This window comes from Vidua macroura, chromosome 1, assembly GCF_024509145.1.
Source record: "Vidua macroura isolate BioBank_ID:100142 chromosome 1, ASM2450914v1, whole genome shotgun sequence".
Classification (NCBI taxonomy): Eukaryota; Metazoa; Chordata; class Aves; order Passeriformes; family Viduidae; genus Vidua; species Vidua macroura.
Window position 1 is genome coordinate 68,567,008 of NC_071571.1, and position 9,866 is coordinate 68,576,873.

A 9,866-nucleotide genomic window follows, 5' to 3' on the forward strand; every position below is an offset into this window, starting at 1 on the left:
TTGAAAAGACAGCGAGCACACAAACGGAAACATTTACTGCAAGTCAGTCGATTCAGGCCGTGCAAGCACACGAGAGGCTGCCAATGCACGAGGTCGAAAGTCAGGCAACAGCAGATCCTTCTGTCCTGAATCTCCAGGACAACCCCAGGGAGGCATCAGTATATCTACAATGCAGTGCTAGCACACGTCGGCTCGGGGCACACCATGGCCACGTGCAAGCCTGTGGCCTATGTGGCGTTGCAAAGCCACTAACCCACGTCTCTTTCTATGGAGATTGAGTTACGCAATGGTGCAAATAAAAACTCTGGCCCCAAACACACAGGGGCCATCTCTGTCCCAAATCCATCCTCAGGGAGAATTCTCTACATTCCCCTTTTCCTGCAGGGAAGCACAGGCCTGGGAAGGACAAGTCCTCCTCCTACTCACCAGACTGAATACACTCAAGAAAGTAAAAGCACAACCTCTAGGATTAAAAAAAAGGACACAGCAGTGGCCAGACTTGCAACGGTGCCCAAAACCTGGACGGAAGAATTTAGTCAAAATAGACTATTATATTGCAAATTCCATTTGCTGTTTATCAAACAAGCTCCTAAAACAGATGCACTGACTTTGTAACTACACCTGTAGGAATTTCAAACACCAAAAAAATACAAAGGCACTATTAATATTTCAGGTTTTTTAAGTTTCCTGGCATCTTTCATGCTATGAATTCTCGAGCTTTCAGCTGTATATACCCCACATAAAATCTTAGTCCAGAGAAGCCTGAAAGAATTTTGCTGTTGATTGAAATGAAGACACGTTTTCCACTTCCACCTACTATTTACGTATCTTTTGATTTTTTAAACATGGAACAGCCACTGTAACAGGGCACGATCTGTGTTCACCTTATCTACTTAATTGTTCTGTGAACACCTCAACTTTCGTTTGTTGGCTTTTGAGCATTTAAAATGAGTAACCTTACTATTTATTTCTAACCTTGTTTTTTTCTCCTCAAGGGAAAAGGGAAGCGTGGAAAATCCTCAGTCACTAGATTTAAAGAGCTTACAAGTTCCAAAAGCTTTGCAAGTAGAGACTGGGAACTGCTTGAAACTGCAGTTAGTGAGGCCGCAGAGTTTACAGAATCCACCAGATCCTTCCTGCAGAGTTTATAATCTGCATGGCTTCCTCCCAAGGTAACTGGCATCCACTCTGATGTGCGGATCATTTCCCCCACCCCTAGAAATTCACCCCCTGCTTTGGCTGAACACAGTAGTCACTGCACGCTCAGCAAAAAGACACTGCCATTTTGCAAAAAGGAGGAATGGAGACAGAGGACAGAGAATATTTCTCCCACAAAGTGTAGGCAACACTGATACGAAAAATAATTCTTCACTTTTTGAGCAAAACCAGTTTCCAACAATAAAGCAAGTTTACATCCGAGAAATGGGGGCACTGTGATACAGCTCCCTTTACCCTTTTACAGCATGGACAGTTAGGCTCCTGACAGTCCAGAGAGTGACAGGAGATCTTACCAAGCAGAAAAGACACCTATCTGCTGTAAAGGCTGGGAAGTTGCTACAAGACTTCTTCCAGAAGCTGCCAATGACCACAGTCTTGAACCTTACTTGGAAATATAGTAGGATGTACTTAGCAACACCTGGCTGGGCCATCTGATAACGGAGAAAAATTATGCAGTGGTTGGAAGAACAGACCAAAAGAAATATACTCGACAACTAAATACAAGACATAAGTTACATCTCTGTAGAGAAGCACTTGTCACTGCACTCACAGTTCTTCCCCTGGAAAATACAGTCAAACCTCACAAATGGAATCCCTTAGTAATCCTGTTACAGCTCTTCTACAGCTGGCTTCTGTGGAGCATGCTTCCACTTACTGAACCTTCAGTGTCTTGCTCAGAAAGCAAGCCTCCTTCTGCAGCCCTCCTCCCTCCTACCCAAAAGCATAAAGATGTACACACAGCTAAGTATGTGAGTTGTGCTGCAAGTTATCCAGCTGAAGACCAATTCAGGATACCTTAATGCTTTTGGGGAGAAGGAGGGGATGAAGCAGGTAAGCACATGCACAAGATACCACAGACACCTTGTGTGTGTCCTCAATACACTGTCAACTGCATCAACATCAGAAAAAAAATGTACACTTGAATGAGGAACAGCACACAGGTATTCATGACCTGGTTGCTTATCATGCTTTCAAAACACAAAGAGCAAGGAGATGTGATGAACTTAATTTAATGAAGAAAATACAGATCGTGTAACAAAAAGAGGAACTTAAACTAGGGTCTTTCCCCTACCCAAAACTGTGAGTGGTCCAAATGAACAAGGAAGTAGTGCTGCATATTGGTGCAAAACCCAAAGCAGTTCTCTCTTGTCCAAGCCCTAATGTTACCAGTGTGAAGGAGTCCAGCCTGAACACAGCAGTGGAATTTATTGCTGTGATGCAAGAGCTCTGAACAAAGCACTCCCAGGTACCGATACACCTGAACACTGACATCACCTGCTGTATGGAATAGGACTAACAAGGGCTCCAGTTAAAGCCAGCTAATCACACACAATAAAAGCAAAGGCCAGCTACACTTCAACGTGAACATTTTGTTTCTCTCATCCTCAGACAGGAAGCACATACCTAAATTAACTTTAAAAAGTTTGTCCACGGCTGATCATCCATCATTTTCAATGGACAGATGATGCAAGCCCCCATTCCTAAAACACCTACAGGTACATTTGTGCTGTTTCAAGAAAGCACATGCTAACACCTGTTAAAGTATCTACCAGAAGATGCCAAGTAGAGAAGTTCTACATGTATGAGAAGCTGAAAATTCCACTATTAATCACAAAATATCTTTCTCTTTCAGAACCAAAGTAACAAGTCACTTAGGCACATCAGGACAGAAAATTTCCAAGAAGCTTAACACATCTTTTATCCAGAGTGACTTGAAAGTCTAAATTCCATTTTTCAAAGCTGACACTGGAAAGTCACTTGGCCATTTTGTGCAAGCACCTTTCCCACACTTTTTTTTAAGAGTCTTACACAAATAACATCCCTTGTGCAAATGGATCTTCAAAGAAATTTCAGACCACAGGATGTGGGGATGTCTTCTCAAAAGCAAAAGGATCTCTCGAAATCCTGAGATTATATAAGTAAATAAGAGTAAACAAAACACATTTTTACTCAGGAAGGTTAGATGCAGGAAAATGAATTTTAAAGTTGCATTCCATGTGCTTCTACAGGAAGACTGCAAAGGAGACCGGAGAGGTCATCAAGGCCTGAAAGGCCTCCCTCTCTAATGGTCCTTGGAATACCTGCTTTAGCTCAGAAGCCTAACAATGCCCTGGGGGATTTTGACAGTTTTTCTTTTCCCTTGCTGTAACACCTCTGTGGATGGCTGGGACTCCACAGAAGAATCCTGCTGTTGAAACAGCTGTCTCTCTCTACATCTTTAAAGAGGTATTCAGATTCCCTTAGCCTTACTTAGTTGAATCATTCTGAATAAACAGTCACCACCCATCAACTATGTATTTTTGTAAAGCACCTAGTCAAAGGCAACCACCTTTATTGATTGCTAGACTGGCCAACCTGAAGGCTGAAATGTTATTATTAGGGAAAAAAAAAAAAAAAAAAAAAAAGAGCAGGATACACTTGAAGGCCTGTGATGTTTCTAAAGGAAGCATAGGTCCAGGCGTTGCTCAGTGACATCAGGACAATTCCTCTCTGCCTGCAGGAGGCTGCTCTAACAGGTTTCATACCAGCACAGCCACAAGCTAAGTATCCCACTGACTCTTCTCCCTTTTGTCCAGGCCCTTTTCCTTGTTCTGACCCTTTTCCACCACAACATGAACAAGCCGCCCAACAGAAGCCCAGAGCATATGCCCCAGCTGGCAATTATTTCTACTTTCAACATTTCATAATAAAGCATTAGCACAAGCTCTAAATAAGTTCTGTCACCCTTCTCCAAGTAAAATGCTGAAGGAAGGAGCGTGAGATGCTGCAGTACTGCTGTCTCAGAAGTTTGTACTCTTTTAAGTCACTGGCCCTCAAATGTTGCTATTCAAAACAGAGTGGTATAGGGTGAGGTGGAGGGAACACCTTCAGGTGGGAAAAACATCACTGGCAGACATCAAAGATAAGCCATCATCAGATTTCTTGCACCAAAGAAGAACAAAGAGTCAGTGCTCCTGAAATTCCTGTTCAGAAGTACCCCAGAACACAGCCAGCACTTCCCACCTCAGCCAACCTCACCTATGTTCATTTGTAATCAAACGCTGATAACCAAACCTGGCCTGGCAAAGCTCTTCAAGTTTCAAGCCCATCCTGGCTCTACACAAATACCTTAACTTTTCAGTGTAGCAACAGAATGACATTCCCAAAAATACCCAAGTCCTGCCTTTGAAATCACTACCCGTAAAATTCTTCTAAATGTGTGTGGGGGAGAGGGGGAAGCCACAGCTCCCACAGGTGCTGGTTTATGTAGGATATTAAAAAGAAAGCAACAAACAAGCAAACAAAATAAAACAATGCACACAGAGAAAGGATTCCTCATATGCCTCCCCAAAGAAAAACTGCTTTAACTGCTGAGCAACAACTAGTCAAGTCAAATCTCCCACCCCAAAGCAAGAAAAAAACTGTCGGCGTTGTCTCAGAAGGCAGTTCCTTCTCACCCTCAAAGTTTACATCTGCTCCGTAAGAGACTTTCCAGCAAAGCTGCAGGGTACCTGAGCACTCCATCCATGATAAAACTGCTCTCAAAAGAACACGAAGCAGTTTCTGGCCCTTTTCCAAGTTGCAGAATGCTGTTGAAAAGGCATATTTTAAAGCTGTAACCCTATGACTGTCCATCTTGCTTGAATTCAGAAAGGAGGTAGAAGACAGAGAGAGCAAGAAGCATTCTCACTACCTTCAGGACAACAAAAAGCAGCACTACCATCCTCCTCTACAGACAATTATCTCCTGAGAAAGAAGCTCCACATCAACAAGGCAGCAGTTGCAAACTGGTCTAGTAACACGGTCCAATAATACACTCATTTCAAAACAACCTTTATCGTGCTGAAAGAGGAAGACATGATTTCACATGTTTTAAGAGTGTACACCTAAAACAGAGATTTCCAAACTTAGGCATCATTCATCAAAAAGTTAAAAGGGGCTTCTTCCATACATGCATAGATTTCAGACTAACAGGATTTACTTGTTTTCTGCCTGTTCCCGGGGAACTTCTGCAGTTTCTTTTTTCCCAAGACTGTCCCTACAGGCTCCTATCCAACATACATCAGATGCTCCTGGAGCAACAGATCACTCTGGAGGGACATTTGCAAAGGGCACAAATGAACGGCCTGAAGTCAGTAAAATTTAGGTCTACTGGGGGAGGGTAGAATTACTCCTATATGTAGATAATTTGAACATTTGACACAGTTCCCCGAAAAGCTTTACTTATGCATCTAGGTATATTTTTTGGATGCCTTACTAGCAAAAGGTGTATTTTAAGTCAATTAAAAAATTATTGCAACTTAAAAAGTGAATCCTTTTCAAAAACACTCAGGTTAATTTTAGCATCCTTCTGTTTAGCTGCTTAGCAACACTTATCCTATGACCTTCTAAGCACCACCTACTTTTACAAGGGATAATGAATATAACCAAAGGGATTTATCTGTATGTTTTTAATCTATACAATGTAAGTGTATCACCAGTTTTTACTTAAATGAGAAATCCAATCCAACTGAGAGCAATTCAAACTATTTCTGTTTAAGAAGAAAGTTTCATAGACTAAAGTCAAGCTTCTGTTATGACTGTAGTGTTACTTCAACGCAGGCAAAGTGATAATATCCTTAAGGAGTGAGGAAAGCACTACATAGGTCAATGTTTGTACATTTTGGGAAATACTGCACTTACTTTGGTACCAAAAGAGATCACACACACTACTGACAGGTAATGAAGAGATTCAGTTTTCCCAATTTTGAAACTTGAAGTTACTTCCCAATCCTCAATCAAAAAGAAAAGCCATTTTGTTAGAAGGTCGCTGAATACTGTAAAGAGTTAAGAATGGGATCACAACCTGGGTGAGCTAAGTCAGAGTAAGATGCTTCATTACACTGAAATCTTCAAGTGAAGCTTCAAACACCCAGGTCCAGGTGGGAAAAAAAAACCAAACAACAAAAAAACACCAAGACCCCAGTCACCACTCTGCTATATAAGCCAAATATATATATATACATATATGTATATATATATATATATATATATATATATATTCTTTAGCACTGTTAGTTCTCAAAAGAAATGTGGAAGAGTGGCTACATAAATAGTCACTTCTGATGGGCAAACAAAAATTTGACAACTAGAACCTGTCTGTGAAATGAAAGGAGAATAAAAGTTTACTCGATTGCACTTAAAGGATGATATTTTTCCAACTACATGATATGAATTCAGTTCTAAATACGGATGCCAGGAGGAGGAAGGTGAGGGAGCAAAAGAGGCCACGCTTGGTCAGGAACGGCTGCCCTGCAGCATGAGAGGCTGGATGCGTCCCTGCCGGCAGGTGAGGGAGAGCCCTGGTACTCTGATTGATTGGATGATGGATTCATGCTGTTTCTGGGATTCTAACAAACAAAAGGGCCTATTCTTTCCTGGATGTACCCAACCCCGGTTAAGGCTAATCGGCATTATGCAGGCCCACCAAGAAAAGACTATATACCCTTAAGTCTTCAAAGAGAAAATTAAAACCTAAAACAAATATGGCTGGCCTGACCCTGAGTCACTGCATCCCTTTCACGCACGCTGACCCTGTGGAAAACAGGAACTGCAGTAACAAAACTCAGTGCTTGTGTCAAAACGACCGACCTCAACGAAAAAACTCCAGCCATCATAACAGCTGTCTACTGTGCACTGTAGGGGTGACAACACGGAGTTATTTAGCAACTGCTCCTGTTGTTAATAAGCAATTTCTTTTCCAAGCCATGGGGCTGGATGCTGGAATGGCAGGAAACATCCACTGCATTCACTGTCTTTCCTAGACCACTGCCCCCAAATCACACTGAACTAGATGTTTACTTTCTCAAATAAGTAAATACAATTGATCTTATCTCCAAGAAAAAACAGGCGAAAGAGGGAGTTGGGATTAAAACTGAATGGTTGGTATGCCCCCCACCTTCCCTCCAGCAATCAGCCCAGTGGCTCCCGGGCAGGATGCTGGCTCCTCGGCGAGCAGGACCAGAGCATCAGCTGCGGGCCGGACACCGCGGCGCGGCCGTGGGAGGGCGGCGGGGCACAGAGGCGCCCGGGCCTCCGCGGGGTGCGCAGCCGAGCACAGCGGCCCGGACAGGGAAATGTGCTGAGCCAGGAGAAGCGCTCTCCTCCTTCTGCGCAACCCCGCGAGGATGCCGAGCAGGCGAAGATATCGGAGCCGAGAAGTGAAACGGGGAAAATTATTAAAAAACGAAAGAAGAAAAAAAAGAAAAAAACCAAGCGTGAGGAGGGAGGCGGGGGAGAAGTGCAGGGAGAAGAAGCCAAAGGAAACTTATCTGCGACATGACAAAGTTCAATCCACCGCCCTCCCTCCTCTGCTGGAAAAAAAAAAAGTTGCAGCATCTCGGCGCGCCCCGCTCCCTGCCCGGCCCGGCCTGCGACCCCCGCTCCCCCTCACCCCGGGCGGATGGGGCGGGGGGGATGCCGAGCCCGTGTGTTACGAACTGGGCAGGAGGAGCTGCCTCGCATCCACCCCGCGGCCCCCGCGGCGCCGCCGAGGGTGTCCGGCCCGTAGCAACGGCGATGGGGAGGGAGCGCAGTCGCCCAGAAACGGGGCTCGGCCGGCTCCCATCCGCACCGGGCACCGCGCCGGGCGGGCGGCAGCCGCGCCGCCCCAAACTTTGTTTTCACCTCAAACACCGCCACTGCGGGAAGGGAGTCACCTCTGCCTCGCCGCTCCCTCCCCCCCGCCGAGATGGGGCTGAAGGGGGCGAGGGCCCGGACACCCCTCCTCAGCTTCGGATGCTGCCCGGCTCCTTCCTGTAGTGGTGACGCCGCCCAGGCGTCCCTGCCCGCCGCTGGCCCCGCCGCGTAGGGATGTGTTCCTGGCACCGCACAAAGGCAGCGGGACGGGGGGGACCCACGGGGGGCAGCGCCCCCCGCCCTCCCCGGGCACGGCTCCCCCGCGCCCCCGCCGCGCAGGCCGGGAGGGGAAAGGACACGCACGTCCCTACCGGGACGGGGGGGGGGGGAGGAAGACGAGGGGGGGCGGGTGGAGAAAGTGGAGGAAAGGCGAAAAAAAATCAAATAAAGTAAGGAAGAGGGGTAGAGAAGAGAGGGGAGAGGTACCAGGGTGCCGAGGAAAGGCAGGCGCGGCCGTCCGGCCCTGCCGGGGGAGCGGAAAGTCAGCGGAGAGATGCGCGGCGCAAGCCGACTCTACCTGCGGAGAAGGGGCGCCTTCATCCCAACTTCCCAGCCCCGGCGCGGCCCTCCCAGCCGGGAACAGCGAGCAGGGGCCGCCGCGGGACCCGCCGCCACCGCCGGCAGGAAAATAAGCCTGAAGGAAAAGTTAAAAGGCAAGCTCGGGAGACGGGGGCGAGCCGGGCTAGAAGATGTTGCTTCCTCGCAGCCCCATCCAAATTGTGGCGGTGGCTGGTTAAAAATAAACTTTGCAGCAGGAGGGGGGGGATGATCTGGCCGGATTCCTGAGCTCAGACGGTTTAATATGGATGAGCATCAGGTCCTGAAGGCAAAACGCCGCGGCTGGTGCCGCTGGTTGGTAGAAAGTCTGCAACAGGCAAGGAAAAAAAAAAAAAAAAAAAAAAAAAAAAAAAAACCAGGAGCCGCGGAGGGAGGAGAGGAGAGGGAGGAGCGGGGGAAGGGAAGAGGGAGGCTGCACGAACTCATCATCATCTCCACCGCTGCCAGCCAAACTTTTTTCCTCCTTTTTTTTTTTTTAAGGAAAGTTCCCCCCTCCAAGAAGCATTTAATTTTTAAATAAGTCGCACGACCAGCCGACACGCTGTAACGTCCTCACGCCCGCGCCTGCCCCCTCCCAGAAGTTTATTTTTCCTCATCTTTCTTCTTGCCCCCCCTTAAGAAAGAGAAAAAAAGGGGAAAAAAGAAATAGATCCCTCCAGAGTTAAGGCACGCTCCTGCCCTTTGTGAGGGAGCTCCGCGGCCGGGCAGCCCCGCGGTACTTACGCCGGACTTTGCTGGGGCTGGGCTGCTTGCGCCGCGACATGCCGGGAGGATGGGCCGCCGGGGGGGCGCGGGGGCGCGCCGGGGGGAGCGCGCACGGGAGGGAGCCGCAAACTTGTTCCGGAAAAAGGAATCAAAATGGCGTTTCTGTGGATGTGCAAAGTTCATCAACTCCGCGCTAACTTCCCGTCCTCCGCGCCTCCCTGGAGGGGAGAGATGGGCACGGTTAGGGACCCCGCCGCGCCGCGCTCCGCGGGCGCCCCCGCCCCCTGCCCGCCCCCGCGCTGCCCCGCGCACCCTGATAAGGAGACACATCACGTGTCGCTCCGGCTCCTCTCCCGGGGACGCGCTACCGCGGCAGCAGCAGCCTGTTGCAAATAGCATCTCTAACTCGCCCTCGTCGCGGGGAGGGAGGGGCGCCTCCAAGGAGAGGAGTGAGCACAACTTTCCCCCCCACCCTTCCTCCGTCCCTCCCTTCTCCGCCCGGCAGCGCAGCAGCGGGATGCCCGGGGCAGGCGCGGGGGGAGCGGGGGGGCGGCCAGGTGCCACGCGGCGCCCCGCGCCCTCCCGCTGCTCCGGCGGCCGCGCCCGCGGGGCTCTCCCGGGCGGGCCTGGCCGGCCGCGCTCCCAGCCCGGCGTGCGTGTCCCCAGGCGGCCGGCCGCTCTCCCGGATCGGGGCTGGAGCGCATCCGGAGCCGCCGGTGGCGGTGCCG

The 9,866-nt window shown here is 48.7% G+C and overlaps 1 protein-coding gene across 3 annotated transcripts in view; it reads right to left on the minus strand.

The window, feature by feature from the left end:
* The window catches only part of RREB1 (ras responsive element binding protein 1), a 121,529-nt gene extending 112,224 nt beyond the window's left edge, over positions 1 to 9,305 (minus strand). For 2 of the 3 annotated variants that reach the window (XM_054000463.1, XM_054000471.1), the window contains exon 1: positions 9,157 to 9,305. In XM_054000463.1, coding sequence (XP_053856438.1) covers positions 9,157 to 9,196 — 40 coding nt within the window. In that variant the 5' untranslated portion in view covers positions 9,197 to 9,305. Of the gene's footprint in view, positions 1 to 7,630; positions 7,696 to 9,156 lie in introns of those variants that run through there. The other variant, XM_054000470.1, reaches the window with a different exon arrangement.
* Positions 9,306 to 9,866: the final 561 nt, after the last annotated feature.